This window comes from Choristoneura fumiferana, chromosome Z (genome assembly GCF_025370935.1).
Source record: "Choristoneura fumiferana chromosome Z, NRCan_CFum_1, whole genome shotgun sequence".
Taxonomy (NCBI): Eukaryota; Metazoa; Arthropoda; class Insecta; order Lepidoptera; family Tortricidae; genus Choristoneura; species Choristoneura fumiferana.
Genome location: NC_133472.1, coordinates 21,000,437 through 21,021,399, shown reverse-complemented (window position 1 = coordinate 21,021,399; position 20,963 = coordinate 21,000,437). Strand labels below are relative to the sequence as shown.

General features: G+C 37.3%; 2 protein-coding genes across 3 annotated transcripts in view; both read right to left on the bottom strand.

The window, feature by feature from the left end:
- LOC141441215 (actin nucleation-promoting factor WAS-like) overlaps positions 1 to 20,620 on the bottom strand; it is a 40,420-nt gene extending 19,800 nt beyond the window's left edge. The window contains exons 1-8 of the mRNA XM_074105889.1: positions 20,262 to 20,620; positions 11,785 to 12,012; positions 9,701 to 9,800; positions 6,500 to 6,561; positions 6,370 to 6,448; positions 5,202 to 5,318; positions 4,389 to 4,574; positions 2,543 to 2,632 (exon numbers count right to left, since the gene is read on the bottom strand). Of these exons, the coding sequence (XP_073961990.1) occupies positions 2,543 to 2,632; positions 4,389 to 4,574; positions 5,202 to 5,318; positions 6,370 to 6,448; positions 6,500 to 6,561; positions 9,701 to 9,800; positions 11,785 to 12,012; positions 20,262 to 20,348 (949 nt within the window). The 5' untranslated portion in view covers positions 20,349 to 20,620. The remainder of the gene's footprint in view (positions 1 to 2,542; positions 2,633 to 4,388; positions 4,575 to 5,201; positions 5,319 to 6,369; positions 6,449 to 6,499; positions 6,562 to 9,700; positions 9,801 to 11,784; positions 12,013 to 20,261) is intronic.
- The window catches only part of LOC141431550 (uncharacterized), a 105,859-nt gene that overhangs the window by 51,465 nt on the left and 33,431 nt on the right, over positions 1 to 20,963 (bottom strand). The window lies entirely within an intron of this gene.

Here is a 20,963-nt window from a genome sequence, read left to right as displayed (position 1 = left end):
AAAATTATTGATATCAAAATTACCATAGGTGTCCCTACAACATTTGAAGAGTTCCCTCGATTTCCTTAGGATCCAATCATCAGATCCTGATTCGGTGCTTATGGGACCTAATTGAAAGCATTCCTAGAGGAACGCAAAAAAAAATTTCAAATCGGTTCATAAACGACGGAGTTCTGAGGTAACAAACATTATAAAAAAAAAACAGAATAGATAACCTCCTTCTTTTGAAGCCGGTTAACAAACCATATATGATTTAAGTAATTTTCTAAGTTTAAAGTTGGTAGCCGTGCATTTTTGTTGCAAAAGTGGTTGCAATGTATCATTTTAGCGACATTACAAGGTGTTGTTATGGGGAACAGAGAATAGACTTTTCCAAAGTTTTGTTATAAATGTTCGATTGATTGATTAAGTAAATCATACATACATAAATAATAAATAACACAGGAATAGAAAAACGTTTAAATATAACGTGATTAATAGTTTCATCTTCATTGGTATCAGTTTGTAAATAAATTAATGTTTGGATATTTAATTCGTCAAATACAAACACTTAGAAGACGAAATATTATCTATGACACCTATTAGGTATTCTGAATAAGAGCATGACGAAATTGTTTTTGAACCCTAATTTTCTCAACTTCTTAATTTTAACCGATTTTGATGTTTTTTTTTAAATGTCGTTAATCCATATCCATACTAATCCATACTAATATCCATACTTCCATACTATCCATACTAATATTATAAATGCGAAAGTAACTGTCTGTCTGCCTGTCCGTCTGTCTGTTACGCTTTCACGCCAAAACCGCTGAACCGATTTGGATGAATTATGGTACAGAGATAGAATAGACCTTGGGAAAGAACATAGGCTATCTTTTATCGCGAAAAAGAGGCTTTAAGGGGTTGAAATAGTTTATATGGTGGAAGTTCGTCGCTGTCGAAGATAAAACCATGAAACTTGCCATTTCGGCACGTGATTAAGAGATAAATAGACATTTGTTCACGCGTTTTTTTTTCTTTCTGTGAGGGGGTAAATAGGGGATGAAAGTTTATATATAAAGATCGTCATTATCGCATTCTTTATGAAACTTGGTATTTGGGCACGTGGTAAGAGATAAATAGATATCTGTTCGCGTGTTTTTTTAAATTCTTCCTGTGTGGGGGTGAAATAGGGGATGAAAGTTTACATGAAGGTCGTCATTGTCGAAGATAAATCGATGGTTCTTTATGAAACTTGGCATTTGGGCACTTATAAAAAAATAAATACATATTTGTTCAAGCGTGTTTGAAAATTTTACCTGCTGAAAATTTATATGGAACGTCGTCATTATCACAGATAAATCAAAGAATCTTTGTGTTTAAGTTTTCGATAAGAACTAAAAAAATCGGTTCAATTCGACTTGGACTTGCGCATCAAGGGTTCCGTACGTAGGTATTTATGAATATCCAGTGTTAGCAGAGCCTATTTTAAGCTTTTAAGCAAAATGTACGCAACGTGGGGTAATTTTAGATGGCTTATTGAGATAGACAGTCAGAAATGAAAAATTATGATTTTCAGATTTTTCTTATTTATTTTGCTATAAGGGGAAAAAAAATTGCTAATAGAGCTAATAGAGCTAGCCGAGAGTGCCCTATAACTTTTTCTGTTAAGGCGATTTGTATGGAAACACGTTTTTAATGACTGTAGCTTTTGATGACGTTAACTTAGAAGTCAATTTTTTCACAGCTTCCGAGACTATTGACCTGAGTTTAGGGTTTTAATTTCAACTCGATACATACTCCGCGCGTTGTTCTTGACAGACCGACGGATGGACGGACAGCAAAGTTCCTTTTGAGGTGCGGAACCCTAAAAAACATTTGTTCCGGCTCTTTTCACATTTCGTCATTTTTCATACTTGAAAATATGGGGATGAAAGTTCGTCCAAACAAATTTGATTGTTTGAAATAAATGATTATTATTATTATTATTATTATAAGTATATTTATCGGAAATATGTGTAGCTACGCTTAGTAAGAATGCCGTTTTAATTATAATCCTACCCTCCTAACTTACAATAAAGGACGTAAGATGTCAAGAGTTCAATATGAAGAATTAGTCCTTTTGTGTTGGCAGGGTAGAACACACGTCGTATTGCTAAAATGTGGCTACCCGCAAAATATTTATGTTTTACCAAAAAATGGAAGAACAAAAAAAATTGTTGAGATATAAAGCAATGTATAAAAATATGTTATTTTTTCATAAACCGTAGAAGTTTCTATGTTCTATTATTGGCAGAATAGGTACCCTAAATAAATTAAAAACTTTCCAAAGTTACTATTCCACGCGGACGAAGTCGCGGGCAAAAGCTAGTATAAAATAAATCCATCGAGTCTCCATGTCGTCCACTGCTGATGAGGCGTGGGTGCAGTACCGGATGGCTTCTGTCGGCGGTCTTATTCGCCGACCACAAACATGGCCAGGTCAAGAGATATGCGGCCGGGTGGCATCTTTGGAAATAGAATCAAATCGTCTTGGACAATCGCGTAAAAAAGTATTTCTTACGAGGCGCAGGCGGGTGCGGCGGCGCGGGGCTGCGATGCGGCACGGGCGGCGCGGGGGGCGCGGGCGGCGCGCGCGGCTCGCGGCCCGCCACTGCAACAACACCAGACGGTTGGCGCGCTGTGCCCCAGCACACTGCACGCCACCGCCACTACCGACCACTGCAGACGGACTGCATGCCAACAGCCTGCGGCCGCCCATACATTCTTCATTTGAGTTCCAGCACGCATACTGCACGCTGTCTGTGACATGTAGATATAGGCAGTCGGTAGTTGCGGTCGCGTTGCAGTTGGTATGCAGTCCGTCTGTGCTGGCCTTAAGGCGCTGCGCAAATTCACTGGTAGCACCCATGATGGTATGCCGTGTGGGTATCAAGTGTCTTTATTTGCGCAGCGCCTAAGAACCCTTTCCCACGGTTTTTTTGCGGATTCGGTTTTTTGCAGGATCGCGTTTAGTAGTTACGTGCTACTGTGGTAACATTCACATGAGCATTTGGTTTGCCGGATACCGCAAAAATCCGATCCGTTCGAAATGTGCTGTACGGTTTTGCCACTACAAACCGGACGACGAAAAAACGGCATCCAGTTTAGTTAAGTACATAGTTTAATGCCAGTGTTCCCACTAGCATCCTGCATACGGGTTTATTTTCTTCTCCGACTGCCAATGCTATCCCGTAAAAACAGGATGCAAACTTCGGTGTGTGAACAGGTATGATTTTTGCGGTATCCAGTAAAAAACCGATCCTGCAAAACTGGACGTCCATGGGAAAGGGCTCTAAAATAACACATCTCATTTGAAACTCACGGCATAGTAAAATAGAACAAGTATGCACACTCCGACCCTTTAGGAGACTTAACTGCCTACTCCGGCGCGGACGCTTCGGGTTGTCGATGTCTATTTTAGATCAATTAATTATCAACCGGTAAATAATTTAAGTAGGTATGAAATTTACCTTAAAATTGTCTAATATCTGTGTCTAGAGAAACAAGATTCTTTGCCGCTCTATTATTACTATTATTATTATACTAAATTTAAAAATATTAAATATATATTCGCCTAAGTGGTGATGGCGACTGTGTACATACTACTCATGTTTCCTACACATAATACTATAATTATATTGTTTATTGGTAGGTATAGGTATATCTATTATTTTTTATATCACACTACACTTATATACTATTAATTTACAACTATACCTAATACAAAAAATACGCAAGTACGAGTACGCGAACGTAAAAGGTGATCATCTCGCGAGCTAAAATTGACGCGTACGACAGCAACGGCAGCGCAGCGCAGCCTTGACTAAAGAAAACTTAATCCTCCTTAAATTATCAGTGTGTGCGTGCGGCGGGTGCGCGCGTACCGGCGCCAACCGGCGCGCAAACATTTAAGCCGCGCGATGTACTTTTGTTCATAGTGAACCCACTTGTTCTATTTTATTATGCTCACGGGGCACCGGTTTATAATAACTGTCACGATATTTGACATAAATTACTAGATTATGGTAATGTTTTCTTTTTTATAAAATAATTTAGTCCCTTTTCATCGTTAGGGCTTTTCACCATTTCCTGTTAAGTTACTGATATTTTAAGTATCAGATATTTAAGGCACAGTCTCTGTTTATTTTGTAAGAATTAACAGAGCCGATATCATAGACATTTGACACTGCGATACAGTATAGGTAACTTAAGGAAAAGTGGTGGAAGCCTTTAGCATCAAACTACACCGACGAGCAAAAAAATCAGATCCCTGTTCATACAAGCTGGCATAGGAAGTGAGTTGTTATTTTTGCTCATCATTGTATTGTATATGAGTAGAGTAGTGGGAGGGGGTGGGGTGTACTGACGTGGCGGCGGCGGCGGCGGCGGCTGGTGCAGCTCCTCCTTGACGGCGTCGACGCCGCCGTGCGCGTTGATGAAGTCGTAGATGAACTGGCGCGTGGAGTGGTCCTCCAGCTGCGACGGGGACACGCCCGCCATCGAGAAGAACGACCGCATCTCCTCCACCGGCAGGTGGTCGAACGAGTCGAACCCTGGCGGCGGCGCACGACACATTAACACACTCCTATTTCAATAACACAGTCAACAAAACTTACTACGAGCAATATTATTTGTGAAAGTGTTTGAGTATGTGTGTACGTTTATTATAGAGGTATGTTTGTTGCTCCTTCACGCTAAAAAGGCTGGACGGATTTGGACGAAAGTTGGTATGTAGGTAGCTGCATATCTGGAATAACACATAGGCAACATCTTATTCCGGTATTTCCCCGGCATAGGGATAACATCTCGGAATAAGAACCGCTGGGGCTTAGTCATACGTACGTAAGCATAAGATTTTGCACAGTTGTTATTAATGCGACGTCAATGAGAACCACGACGTAATTTAGGGGATATCTGGAGATTTGAGTAAAAATCAATTTCAATTTAAGTGTCATAACTAAATATTACGCGTGCGTAGCCACTGGTACAGTCTAGTAGACTATATACCTACTGAAGTAGGTTTGAAGAATACGGCGTTTAAAATCGTCAGATACTTGGATACGATGTCTTGAAACGAGGTTAGTAAAAATAACGTTATTTACTAGCGATAGTCGGAAATTGTCTGGTATGCAACTATTATTTTGTAACTGAATGATAGTAGGTAACCCTATTTGAAATACCTTTATTTGCGTCCCATCCAACGTGTGATATATGCTTAAAGTCTTGCGGCATACCAATGTCAGCTTTTGTAAGCTTCCTCGTCTTCGGCTTCTTGCTAGAATTCTTCATGTAAGTGCCTAGTATCAAATAGAAGATAAATTTGATGGTGGTGACATCAGTCATCAATTATTATTTTTTATTAAGAAAAGCCTTATAGGGTGACGGCACCAGTCATGAAATGGACAGGAACCAATAATGGAATAATTTTTCCGCTAACCAAATATTAAGAAACGGACGCTGCGTTTTCTAAAACTAATAACACTCATGTGCAGATAACTGATGATCATAAATGGTAAAGTTCATGAATGGTGAGCTATAAGGCATTGAATCCTCGCTGTCGCTGTCCATTACTGGATACTACTGTGCTTAACATGTCAATGATTTAGTTAAATCACTATTCAATTTAATATACTCAAGTCAATATCTGTCATCCAGTTTTCAAACTTCATCTGATATATATGTACAGTCACCAGCACCAATATCTGACACAAAAAGCGCGCATAAACGACTACGACTCTATTTCTAGGGCCTGTAGGACGTGTCAGATATTTTTGCACGCTCCACCTTGGTAGACACTAATGCAGGTAACTGTACACAAAATATTACACATCGTCATTATCATGTCAGCCGAAAGACGTCCGCTGCTGGACATAGGCCTCCCTCAAGGCTCTCCACTCGGATCGGTATTGTGCTTTCCGCATCCACCGCGATCCTAACCAAGTCGTCGCTCCATCTTGTTGGAGGGGAGGCCTGCCGACAGCTCGTGTCTCATCCATACTAATATTATAAATGCGAAAGCGTTTGTGTGTTTGTCCGTCTTTCACGACGATACGGAGAGACGGATTTTTGGCATAGAGATAGTTTATGGGCCAGAGAAGCCGGATACTTTTAGCACATACGATACTTTTTATCCAAGAAAAATTCACAGTTCAATCACAATCAAGTCACAGCGCGCGATAACCAAATTCCACGCGGGTGAAGCCGCGGGCAAAAGCTAGTATATTTATATAAATATTTATAAGCTCGTTGTCTGGGAGCGCGCCTCATAATTCAGATGAATATACATTAATTATGTATTATGAATTTGTGAAAAATCGATGGATGAACAGACAGATGCGTTTTAATTACCAGCGTTGGTGATGGTCTTGGGCATGGGCACAGGCGCGGGTGCCGGGGCGGGCGCGGGCGCGGGCGCGGCGGGCGGCGTGGGCGCGGGAGCGGGCGCGGGCGGCGCGGGCGGCGCGCCGTTGTGTCGCGCCGCGCCGCCCGCCGACGCCGCGCTGTTGGCGCGCGTCGCCAGCATCGACCGCTGCCGCCGCTCTGCCATGTAATGCAATGACAAACAACCAAACTGACATTAAATGAATACGCGTTTAATATTGTACTTACTGTAAATTGTATCCGTAATTTCTAGACCGTTACTTTCGGATTATCCCTTACTGATCAAATACGGTATTTGACAACTCCTGATTTTGCCATATCTTAATATTATTATGAAAATATAGATAAACAGATAGTGTTTAGCGAAGAGAAAATTTAAATCGGTTGAAAATTGGATTCATAGTGTTTTTTTGAAAAATCTATATACCTGTCTCTTTCTCAAACGCTTTTCTCTATGCAGCAAGTATGGCGGTACTGGCGTGTGTCGTCACATGCCAGTATGTGTTTCTCTGTCTAATCTTGAATTTCAAACCTTTATAACTTTGTTATTTGTAAAGGTAGCTTAAAAATTGTTTTTCTATTCGATAACAGGCATTGTGTAGTTTTAATTTATAAAACATATACAAAATAGTCAAATATCGTATTGCACTACTTATCCTGGACTGGTGGTACAATAGTAATACCTTTCTACAAGCAATTCTTGCACGAAAACAGGAAAATCTTAAGACTCCATTATTTTTTTAAAGTCGCTGAACTAATGTTGTTAAGATTGACGAGTATGATCTATGTTTTAATTATTTGCTCGATTACAGGCCACACCCGGTATTTATTCGGACATCTCGGAAATGGCTCTCAACGATTCCAATTAAATTTGCTATATGGGAATTTTCGAGGGCGATAAATCTATCTAACTTGGGCTTGGTGTTATCTTTGGGAAAATGCTAGTTGTCGAGATTTAATCCGAGCGTATGTCGGTCGCCCAGATAGATACTTTTATCTTTAGGTAACTCATATCCGCGTTTTATTTAACCTCCTAAGTCCTCGCGTACTTTATAAAGGGCCAATTAACAGTAAGAATAACGGCCGAATGTACTTTATAAAGTACAAATTGTTCATTGAATAAAGAATTTTAAGATTTTTTAAATAATATCCAAAATAACAAAGCAGGTCAACCACGTCTAGGTCTTAAGCACTAAGTTTGTTAAAAAATGTCAGGACTCAGGAGGTTAAACGAATTAGTACGTGGGCGACCGAGCTCAACTCGGGCTAAAATACGGTAACGAGCCTATTCCCAGATATAAGACCAAGCTAAATCGGTTTTTCATCCCCGAAATCCCCATTTTTCTTTGAAATCGTTGGAGCCGTTTCCGAGATTCTGATTACATATATAAGAATTGCTCGTTTAAAGGTATTAGATTTCCCTATCCCACATGAATTTTGAAAATTCCATTGTATAGGTATGCCATCTTAATTAAGCTCAAAAGCTTTATAAGTATTTCAAGCCACTAGTTCCAGTGGTAGGTTACGCGTTCAGTCAGGTCAGTCACAGTCATATTTTAAGGTTTGAAACTTAGTACAGTCTAATAATGTATAATTCATGATAACGTTAGACCAACGATTTAAAAAAGGCATGAATGCTCTATTTATAAAATATTTAACGACCGGATTGTCAAGTGGTTAGAGAACCTGACCATGAAGCTTGAGGTCCCGGGGTCGATTCCCGGTCGGAGCTGACATTTCTATAAGTAGAATACGAATGTTTGTTCTCTGGTCTTGGACGTTTAATTTGTATTTAAGTATGTATTTATCTATATGTATAACTATGTTTATCTGTTGCCTAGTACCTAGCTTTGCTTAGTTTGGAACTAGGTCCATTGGAGTCAATTATTGTCCCATTATATTTATTATTTATCTTTCTAGCTTTCCTTTTTGGAGAATTTCCTATTGGCGATGTTTCAAAATTGCCTCACACTTGTGTCAATTTAAAGAAACCCTTTAAAATAAATGTCAGCATAGTCAGTTCATTATAGTAAAACAATCTACAAACTTATGCGGAATGAAATCTGGACAAACTCTTTAAGCATATTTTTGAAATAAAACGATGGAAATTTTATTTATTTATTTTGTGAATGCTACGTACCTACCTATTAGTTACATCTGTGAGTAAATTGCATAAGTAATATTCGTGGTTGTGTGTTTTTCATTGAATTTATGGCAAATCGAGAAAAAAGACGTTGAGAAAATGTATGTAATTTTTACGACAATCACCAGGACTGGCCTAGTAGAAGTAGAAGTAGAAAGTCGTAAAACATTTCACGCAAATGGGGGAAACAGAAGAACTATTTATAACTTTTTGCCATCTTAATTATTTCTTACGAAAAACAACTTCTGGAGAAACTGGCTCTCGGAAGGTAGGTAAGCAGTTCTTCGAAGAGGAGTCAATTAGAAAAATCCGCAACATGCTTCGTCATAAAAACTAACCTAAAACCCTCCCTCGTGCATCGTACCCGGCTCAAACGTCCCCATAATACCAGCAGTGTTACCCCGCTGAATGGCAATGGAGACCTGCTGCACCAAGTACGAGCCAGAGCGAGGGTCGGAGCCCCGATCACGCAATCGACACGGCCTCACTCCCTAAAGATTAAATAAATAAATTAGAGAAAATGACTGCCTGTTGTGTGGCAAAATCATACAGAGAACTTGAAAAAAAAACTGTGAAAAAGCATCTTAATAATATATGGGCATCGTTAAAGATAGAGAAAACTCATACCAACTTTCTCTGAAAAGCAAAAACTATCTCAAAAGAAAAGACTAACTTTGGTTAAAAATATATTCTTAGAGGATTATAGGCTTAGAGGTTGCTACTAACTTTCTAACCCAAAACCATAAACATTTTAATAAGCAAAACTAAATCGGAGTTGAAATAAAATGCCAGCATCGACGTATACGGCGGCCATGAAGAAAGTTGCAGAAAACTGTCGAAAAGCAGCTCGGATGGAACCAAATTTTATTTATTTTGTGTGAGTACAAATAAATACATATTTTGTTTAAGTAACTTAATTAAATAAATAGTGAATTGAACTTTGTCCAAATTTCATTCCGCATACGTTATTTACAGATGTAGCTGGGATAAGCCAGTTTCATTTCATAACGTTTGTTTGTATATTAACATCATTCCTTCTCTGTTGTTAGTAAACATGACGTAACAGCATTGTGCCAACACCCCCTTGAGAGTTGTTGATGATGTGTACCATGAACTCAGCATTTTATATCATGTGATTGTTTAAATTTAAATTACCTTCCCGTCTATGCTTTCGCAGTTCAATCTTTTCAATAAGAATGTTTCTGAGGAGCTTAGCTTCATCTTCGTTAGCAAAATTGAATGCCGTCATGTAATCCTGAAATAAAAGATATTGACATTACTTTATAGTTAGGGCAAGTCCTTCTAAATGTGTAATTAATTATGAATTGTCACATCTTGAAAATCGAATAACAGTAGTTAAACCCATTTTAAGCTATGGCCGATTCTGCTTCAGAGAATGATGTTTTTTTTTATTCGACTGGATGGCAAACGAGCAAGTGGGTCTCCTGATGGTAACAGATGACCACCGCCCATAAACATCTGCAATACCAGGGGTATTGCAGATGCGCTGCCAACCTAGAGGCCTAAGATGGAATACCTCAAGTGCCAGTACTTTCACCGGCTGTCTTACTCTCCACGCCGAAACACAACAGTGCAAGCACTGCTGCTTCACGGTAAGATTAGCAAGCAAGATGGTGGTAGCAATCCGGGCAGACCTTGCACAAGGTCTACCACCAGCAAAACCAATAAAACCCGTTTCATTCGATATCCTCCTGAGTCCTGACATTTTTGTCAGTGCTTAAGACCTAGGCTTGGTATCTGCTTTGTTATTTTGGATATTGTTTCAAAATTCTTAGAATTCATTTTTCAATGAACAATTTGTACTTTATAGAGTACATTCGGCCGTTATTCTTAGCGTTAATTGGTTCTTTATAAAGTACGCGAGGACTTAGGAGGTTATCGGCTTTTGAATCATAGTACCTATCTATGTGGTTATTTTTATATGCCAATAAAAAAAAAAAATTTACATCAAAAAACTAATCTCGTAAACCTAAGTTAATTTTTAGTTGCAGAGTGATTGATAAGGAAATAGATACAGTTTAAGGTTCGATTAGAGCTCATGTTGCACCCGCCGTGACCGGCCATAGCTTTTAAGGCAAATAATTCATAATATTAAAAAATAATCTTAAAAAAATATTATATGGGGATATGATCTAGGATATGTAGATACAATTAACCCGGCTTTATTATGTTTTTGTTCTATAATTTGAGCAGAAGGGGTCGATTACGCTGCATCTGTATGTAGCTATTCTATTATGTAATACTGAGACTAGACTAGACTAGACTAGACAGATTTTCCATTAAAATTTTCTAACGGAACCACAGGACAACTGGTTAAAATGTAACACTTCAAAGTTATTTTTTCTAAAATATATTCTTCATTTAAACCCTTTTTCAGGCATAGTGCATATAGAAATGACATAAATGTACACAAATATTCGCCCTTACTAAATATACGATATGGTACAAAAATCACTTGAATTTGTTTAAAATATTATTCGTTTTTAAATGGGAACTATATTTTCTGTCACCTAAGTTTAGATGCGTCACTAATCGACAATACCCTAATTATAATATCTGTCCCAAAGAAATATATTAGTTATCATATTAATCAAAACTGTCTCTAAGTATAAGTCATCAGAATAATGTAAACCTGTTCCTATCTTAAATTCCTTAAAGTTCGTTGTTAAATGCTTCTACCTATTCTACTGCAGGTCTAGTTAGATACGACGACGAGCGAATTCAAATTGCCATCCACCATCATCAATATCATCATCATGATCGATATTATTTCCAAGTAATTTGTAATTAATATTTACGTAACCTTTTTAATATTATTTGGCAATTCAATTTAGATGACAGATCTACTACTTTAGGAACAAATATTATTTATTAAGTCACCGAAAATGCATTTATTAGGTGATGGATAACATCATACCCTTTTTAAATTAATTCCTCATACGTAAATAACATAAAAATATGATTTATTTTCTGGTAGCACATCGAAATTCCCGAGGCCTAGAAAAGCGTTAACGCGTCAAAATATTGCACCAGCGATAAAATCATACTTATATGAATAAAAACGCTGAAATAACATTTCAAGTGACTTTTCAAATACACTACGTACTTTTCAAATACATACCGACTACTTATAACTACTATTAAAAAGCATATTGTTGTCAATACTTGTCACTAAGTGTAAGTAAATATTCTGGGTTGTTTTAACTCAAAAAACTTACTTCAGCTTCAAATGTGTGCAAATATGGCCTGGGATGTTTGTATTCAATCTGCAAGTACACTTCATGTTCCCATATCATGGCTTTTCTGTAGAGGCAATAAATGCGGAAAAAATATGAGCGCTTGCTGTTGTCCTTGATCAAGCAAAGCACGCCGGTGTCCTTCTTCTTCCATTCGGAGTGCGCCGGCCCTTCCGTCGTGAACAGCTGGACGACTGCAGTAGCGAGACTCTAAACAATAATCAATACATTATACTTATATAACTCACAATGACAAACAAAAAAACACACAGGTGTTAAACCTTGTGCAAGGTCCGCCCGGATTGCTAACACCATCTTGCTCGCTAATCCTGCCGTGAAGCAGCAGTGCTTGCACTGCTGTGTTTCGGCGTGGAGAGTAAGACAGCCGGAGAAATTACTGGCACTTGAGGTATCCCATCTTAGGCCTCTAGGTTGGCAACGCATCTGCAATACCCCTGGTGTTGCAGATGTTTATGGGCGGTGGTGATCTCTTACCATAAGGAGACCCACTTGCTCGTTCGCCCTCCAGTCGAATAAAAAAAAACACTGAAAAATTCTGAGCCTTTCATTTCACCTCTAAACTTTTTAATATGTACTTATTGTGTCATTTCTCTAACGACAAGAATTTTACACTCCTTATTTTTTTATTCTATGCAACGTCGAAAAGTTGTCAAAAGTTTAAAAGAATGTTTCCTACAATGTTACTTTTTAAAACACAACTAAGAAAAGAATTAAGAAAAATAATGGTGCGCACTAAAACAGTATAAAGGCTCTAAATTTATGTCATTGTTTTAAAGGCCGTAACGAGAGAGCGTTTCTAATTCATACATTTAGGGGCTGTTTCACCATCCATTGATTAGTGTTAACTGACGGTTTAATGTGATGCCGTCTATTCGAACAAAACAAATAGAGACGGCATCACATTTAACCGTCAGTTAAGACTAATCAATGGATGGTGAAACAGCCCCTTAGTAAAACAAATGTAAAAAAATAACAACAAAAAAGAACCCACTACAAAAAACCATGAAAATAATTTTCTACCAGTCTGAGAAGTCGGTGCCTCAGCACGAGCCAGCAGGAGTGGACCTACAATCGTCTATCTCACCTACAACTACGAGTATATTGGGCTTCAATCACTCCTGCTGGCTCGTGCTGAGGCACCGACTTCAGACTGGTAGAAAATTATTTTCATGGTTTTTCGTAGTCGGTTCTATTTAGGTATTGTTAAAAAAAAACACGCTTTTTAGTGTAAAAGATCTAAGTTACAATAGTTTAATGTCAACTGCTCGTCACTTTTTACGAAAAATTACTTTTTCCGATGCAGAGACGTTCATTATTGAGGAGTCCTGGTGCTTCATCACATCACCCGTTCATTTCACCATATGAATTACGATGAGCTTAAATTGCTTAGCAACTGCGTTAAAGTAATTGAAATTCAACCCGTGAAGTACTTGTTATTGAGTAGTCTCCATTGGTCAAATTTGGTCTTCATCATCAGTTCCACTTCACCAAATGATGATTTTCAAAAGCAAATGCACGAGTTACTCCTAAATATATCGAAATTACCATAGGCGTTCCTACAATATTTGAAGAGTTCCCTCGATTTCCCTAGGATCCAACCATCAGATCCTGATTTGGTGCTTATGGGACCTAAGGTAAAGTAGAGGTAACAAACATAAAAAATACAACCGAATTGATAACCTCCTCCTTTTTTTGAAGTCGGTTAAAAAAGTGATTTATTTTGATGTGTCTTATGTTTCGGATCAACGTCACTAGTCACTCAAGTTTGTGAATTTTAGGATTTAGCCTTTAATAATGAATGACTGTGAAGTCATATTATGTATTAAATTAAAAAAAAATGATATTTGCCGAAAAAGTTAATGACTAAAGTAGATTCTAACTAAAATAAATTAAAATTGGTATAACTATGTATGTAGATATTAAATATTGAAAATTAAAGATTAGCGAAAAACCAAATCTAAGGGACTATTTCACAACCCATTGATTAGTCTTAACTGACGGTTAAATGTGATGCCGTCTCTATTTGTTTTGTTCGAATAGACGGAGACGGCATCACATTTAACCGCCAGTTAAGACTAATCAATGGGTGGTGAAAATCTTTTAAATTGACAGCGACATCAAAACATTGATTGAGCTAAACATTATGTTGTGATTGTGAAAAACATTACTCACCGAGAATAATTATTAGCCTTAGTTTATACCAAGTTGCACCACAACAAACATCCTTACATCAACTTCCTCTTAGTTTCTCTTAGTAACACTCAACAACTTTAGCTAGGTATTGTAATGTTTAGCTAATAGACTGCATTGCTTTAACAGGTTTCAAAAAACGAAAGTAGTGCTAAATTCATGTAAACCATTTTGGTCTTTATGAATATAGGTATGTTATTGTGTAAAGTTAGCCAATATTTCTCAACCTAAAGCTAAGCTATATATCCTGAACCTAAGCATTCTTACTGCAAGTATACATGTGACAAATGTTACTTACATTTATTTTTCCATTTTAGTTCATTTATTTTTTTCTAATAAAAGCTTGTTTTTAAAAAGGTATTTTTTTTCTTTTAATTTTATTTTTAACTTTTTAGAGGGTCGCATATTCACGCCGACTAAAGTACTCATCAAGACGAATCAAACGAGCCCAAACTCGATGCGGTTGTGTCGTTTAATTACCGGATTCCTATGTTCACCTTCCAGCTCCATCATCAGACCCTGGTTACCATCTAGCACCAAAGTACTCGTCAAGTCAAATCAAAGGAACCCAAACTCGACGGGTTTGTGTCGTTTCATTACGGACTTCCTATGGCCACCTTCCAGCTTCATCATCAGATCGGCTTCATGACATAATTAATAATGCATTGTCATCCGATTTACACATGCATGCATGCAACATTTCAGCTCAATCGGAAACCGGCAAGTGGATCAAATTTAACTTGCAAGTTTTTGGTAAAAAAAAAGCTTTTTTTTGCTGACTGTACTTTTTGTTGACAGTAATTGCATTGTCACACAAACTACATTTGCATACCAAATTTCAAGTCGATGCTATCAACCGTTGAAGGGTTCCGTCCTGCGGAGATGATCCTGGCTGGACTACCAGGATGTCACTACCAGATTATTGTATTGTCACGCGATTTACATAAGTATTCCAAATTTCAAGTCAATCTGACTACTGGAAGTTGGTCAAATTAGACTTGCAAGATTTGATTACAGACAGACAGATAAACAGACAACGGGACAGGTGAAACTAAAAATAAAAGCTTGTAAAAAGTATGAGAGGAGTTATTAGGTTAAGCCTTAGATAATTAAAGACGGGATGATCCTTTCACGTACCTTTACCTGCAAATTTGTCTGCCAAATCGTCCGGGGGGCGAGGAAACACGTATAGCACACTTGTGCGCATTGCTGCACACTCATGTCAAACCAATTTGCGTTCATATAAATACCTACCAAAACAAAATTGTGTGTGACACAGACGTAAAAACCGCACACCAATAGATATTTTGTCGTAATTACACTGATTTTTACTCACACACACTCGAACTAGTAATGTGTCATGTGTAAAGACCGATTCAATTGAGTGGGCAGCAAAGAAAGAATGAGTGACTGAAATAAGTTAATATATTTTAAATGAAAGTGGTCATCATTTAGTACATTTTTCACGAATAGTACCTAATAGTTTTTCACTGTGGAATCACCTAATTCGTAATTTTGTCAGAAAATTGTAGAGATCTGATGAATTATAGATCAATACGCCTATAAAGCTAAATAAGACGGTTGCTGAATGTAGTGGAGACAGTGTAAGTTCCACTTTATTCAAAATCTGGCTATAAGTGAACTCTCACTGCGCTACTAATACGAACTTCTTGCGCCGTCAAAAAGCGTTGTTAGGTGCTAGCGGCTAAAAGATAATCTTTCAAATGTCATACAAATTCCTATTGTATTGTAACTCTTTATTGTACATAAAACATATGAAAATTACAGTTAACAAGGGAACGAGATGTACAAAGACGAACTTATCCCTTAAAGGGATCTCTTCCAGTTAACCTTGGAACAATTGAAAGGACAACAGAAACAAGAGTGGACACTACAATGGAAAGATAAAACGACCGGAAATTTTAAATCTACCTAAACAATACACCAAAAATAAATAAATAAATATCTACACATACAATATATAGATTAATGATGCCACTGTACACTATCAACAAATATGTATCACAAATATAATTTTCATGAACATGTTTATTTTATATTTCACAATACAATACATTTTCTTTTTTCATTTGTTAACACTTCGAAACAAGATAGCTCGAAATTATGTGAGCAGATGACGCTCAATCTTTTAGAAGCCCAAGTACCCGGTCTGCGGCAAAATTTTGCCCATTAGTCTACTTTAGTTACGGTTGTTTCGGAAAAAGATGTTAACAATTTATTCAAAAAAAACTGCAACAAAAAACCGCAGGATAAACTTCATTCACTTCGTTCGTTCATTCGTTCACTTTGTTTGAGTCCCATTCACTACCCTCGTGCCTAGTATCTGTTTGTTATTATTGTCATTTACGTTATACTTTAACCCCCTTATTCATAAACGACAATCAAACCTTAGTTAAAATAAAACTTTAGTTAAAATGCCGCTAAAATTCGTTTGTCCTTATCTGTCACTTCGACATTTGTATTTGGTAGAAAGGGACAAAGCATTTGTTAGTTAACATAGGCTTGTTAAGTTTGGGGGTTAATCTTTTATAATTAGCGTTCAGGTAACCTTCCGCCGCCTAACTTTGCCTAAAAATTAATTGCCACGACTAGTACCACAAAAACTATAAAGGTATAATTCCAATAATTGAATAGGCACTATACCGTTAAATGATTCGAACACAATCCGGGAGTAACGTAAAGACGTCGCATAAAAAAAATATCTCACAAATGCGTCAAAACTGAGTAATAAGTAATGAACTTTTAGGCAGATTTATATAGCGTATATTGATGATTAAATCACTTACTTAAGTGTGATAAGAAACATCGTCATTTGTAACGCTAGTCATTGCTGCCTTTTTTGCACGAAATAACTATACCATATACCCATTTTCTATGAGCTCCGTTCACCGGTACGGACAATCAAAAATGACAACCCTTTGCGGCCAACTGGTTTTCATATACGATGAAGGCCAAATGGCCATATAGCATTGGCAGAAGGGAAATAGATGCAAAGGCTCATCCCGTCTTTAATTATTGTCTTATATTATTGGGTTAAGCTATTTCTCTTAGGCACAATCAAGTAGTCAATTACAAGTACATTATACACACTCAAACATTGAAAGCTGGAGGCCTATCAAGCGTTGTGCTAGTATTTATTAGAGGGGGGGGCTGGAAGATGGCTCCCAATAATACTGAATTGTAGGTTGTAAGCCCTCTTGTTCTGAGAGGAGGCCTGTGCCCAGCAGTGGGACGTATATAGGCTGGGATGATGTAGATTGTTACTACAGTCGAGTTCATAAACTTGTGAGCAAAAATTTGATCAAAAATATCTGAACACTTTTATGCCGTTAACAATAGTTGTGTTCAGATATTTTTGATGAAATTCATGTTCACAAGTTTATGAACTCGACTGTACAGATAATATTCAAATTGATATTGTAACATTATGTTACAACTTACTTTGGGAAATAATATTGCTTCCATACCTAAAAAAAACAGCCAAATTATTAATTTTTATCCAACCATAACATACAAAGATAATATTTTACCATTCGTTTTTCACACACTGATTAAAGCTAGTCTTATTATATTGACATACTGGATAAACATGGCCAAGGCAGACAAAGTCAGGGCTCAAACCTGAAATATCCGTTTTTTACAATGTATTTCTTGCAAAATGTATGCTTTTCAGAATGTCAACACGTCTTTTGCATAATGTCAGCTTCTCAAAATGTCAGCTATTTAAAATTGACTGTCTCCAAGAATGACAGTTTTTGTATAATGTTCGCTTTTCAGAAAGTGCTTTTTCTCAAAATGTCTGCAACCTCAAAATATCCGCCTTATTATAACGTTGGCATTCCAGAAGTCTTATTTCCAAAATGTCTCCAATCATGTTCTTCAAATTTCATCTAAATCGGTTCAGCGGTTTAGCCGTGAACGTGTAACAGACAGACAGACTGAGTTACTTTCACATTTATAAGCATTGATTTTAGTAAAAAACTAAAAAAAACTACAATCCCTTTGTGCGGGTACGAAACCAGTTGAGAACGAAAATATTTTGTTCTAATGCAGCGTTTCCACCAGAGATGTGCGAGGAATATATTTTTCATAAACCAATAGATACGCTTCATTTACGCATTTATGCTACGCTAGCACGTCTCTGGTGGAAACAGCTCAGCGAAGCAAGGTTTTTGTATATAGAAAACAATAAAACGATATGTGCGAGGATTGCTCTGAAAATAAAGGAGACATTATGGGAAAACAAACATAAAAAGAATATAGCCTATTTAAACAAAAACCGGTCAAGAGCGTGTCGTACACGCCCAGGATAGGGTTACGCAACCCTATCCTGGGCGTGTACGACACGCTCTTGGCTACGGCTATGGCTACGGAGCCATTACGAAAAAATCAAATAATATTTCGTATTGTGTACTAAATCTTCCAAGTTTAGGTATATTTTATACCTTAGGCTGCTATTTACTTTTAAAGTACTAATAATTCCCAAGCAATCTTTTTTTTTTATCTTTTTTTTTGAGGCTTTGAACACTCCAGGTGATCATGTTTCTCATGCTTCTTACGCAAGGGACATATTAAAAAATTGGTAAATGCAAATGGCTTTGTCAAATGTTGGCTCTGAGAGCTAACAATTGACCTGGCCATTGTGCATGGGGCCCAAACCCCCAAGTACCCTTCTCCTCAAGTCTGAGTTCCGAGCACATTCCAACAACAAATGGGACAAGTCATCTACCTTCCGGCAAATCTCACACAGAGGTGACGGTTTAACTCTCATCATGTGTAAGAATTTGTTTGTTGGGATGTGTCCGGAACGTACCCTGAAAGCAGATACTCACACTTTTCTTGTAAGGTTGGCAGAGTCCTCAAGCAATAATAAATACACTTAGTAAAAAAAATTTTTTTTTTTAAGCAATCTTAAAAAAAAATTTTTTACTAAGTATATTTTCTTGTACCACTGTCTGCGTGACTGATATGTCAAATTACAGCTTTCTAGTACTAACGGTCTCTGAGTTTACCCACAGACAGACATGGCGAAACTATAAGAGTTCCTATTTGACTATGGAACCCTAAAAAGCGAACATAACAGAAAAGCAGAAATTATGGTACCTAATGCTAATATTATAGAAATGTAAACAATATGAATGGACGACTTCCTGACATTGTACACATTTTAAATAAAGCTGCAAAATAGAAGTGCTAACATTGTGAAAACGCACACGTTTTGAGAATTGTGCATTTCAGGCCAGAGCCGCAGTTACACCAAGATGTTTGTATTTTTACAAACTTATTATGGCTGGTATTTTACATTTAGATACAGTTTAAGCACAGCCAAGCCAGACAAAGTGATGATGGTTAATATCACTTAATTATCAAATTAGAGTAGATGGAGCAAATTGGAATAGTTACTCCAGCATGATGAATCCTTGTGTCCACACTAATATTATAAGTGTGACTGTAATTATCTGTCTATCTGTTTATCCGTTACCTCTTCACACTTAAACCAGTGTACCGATTTTGATCACATTTTGTACATTATAGTTTTTACCACAAAAAATGGAATACTTCCTATAAGACAGGGATAAATGAATTCTTCATAGATGGAGTTGTGGGCAAATGATAGTAGGTACTCTATAAAGAACAAATAAACAGTAAGAACAACTGTAGAACGACACAAAATCTGGTACAAATAGGTAAGTAAAACAATTTGATGGCAGTTCTTAGACGCACTATGGTAGGGCTAGTAACATTTGACTTAAAGATAATTTCGCTCTACCTTGATTGTGAGTACGCTAGAACTAAATGGACAACTCATAAACTAAGGCTTCAATACACTTTATTATTTAACTTTATTTTTTTATCAATGCAAATCTAGGAATTTAGCCAATGCTAATGCATAATTGTAAAAATATTGCAAGTACAAACTTTTAATATAATTACTTGCCATGGAAGTTATTATCTGATGAAATCGGTCAAATCAGTTAGCAATATTATTACTCGATAAAAGTTGTCGGATATTTTTTTAAATATAGGCATATCCAGTTCTACTCCCCAACTTCAACCAGTTAGTTGAGCTAACTTTTAGGGTCGAAATATGTGAAATCGCTGAAAGGAATATTCACTATCGCCACGATATAAGAAGATAATACACAGATACGCCGAGATACGCAATCTAAGCTCTGAATCACGAGGCCTAGCTAACGATGGGTGGAGGAATGTATGTACGTACATACCTGGCATTTTGGTCCAATGAGACTGAACACCTGTTCGTTCTCTTCGCGCGTCAATAAGACGCTGGGCCTATGCTCGCCCCTCGGCATCTTGTCGCGGCTGCCCACAATACTGAACTCGAATAATTCAATCGCTACACATGCATAGCACAACCCCAGATGGCACTCATTCCTGCACTTGAGCAGAAAATATGCACTACTTAGATATTTACTGCTTTCGAGACTGCATCAAAAGATTTCAAGTTTAGCAAAGTTTAGTTTTATGTAATTATAAGCTTAAAATCACTAAAAACTTGCAATAAACTTTCTCTCCGATCACATCCATCATATAGATAATGTTGCCAGCTTTCTCTTGCTGTCAAAATAAAACATACCATACGCAAGCACGGAGACGTCTGACGTCACACAAACCATGCACCACAGATAGGCAGCCGCACTAGAAAAAAAAAAAATATTCTATCTTTTTATACTTTGGTCACACCGTTACGCAGATCCGGTACGCTACGTAGGTACGTTGAATTTCTGAGGCTCGTTTCACGTTCACGGTAACTTGTGGAACCTTAGATAATTAAACTGTGGAACTCTCTATCTAATAAAAAGGTATAGTCAAACAAAACCAATTATAGCGATCAGTTTAAAACGACATATTGGATGTAACGACTATGAAAAAAGTCCCAACTTATATATTATACTTACTAACAAAAT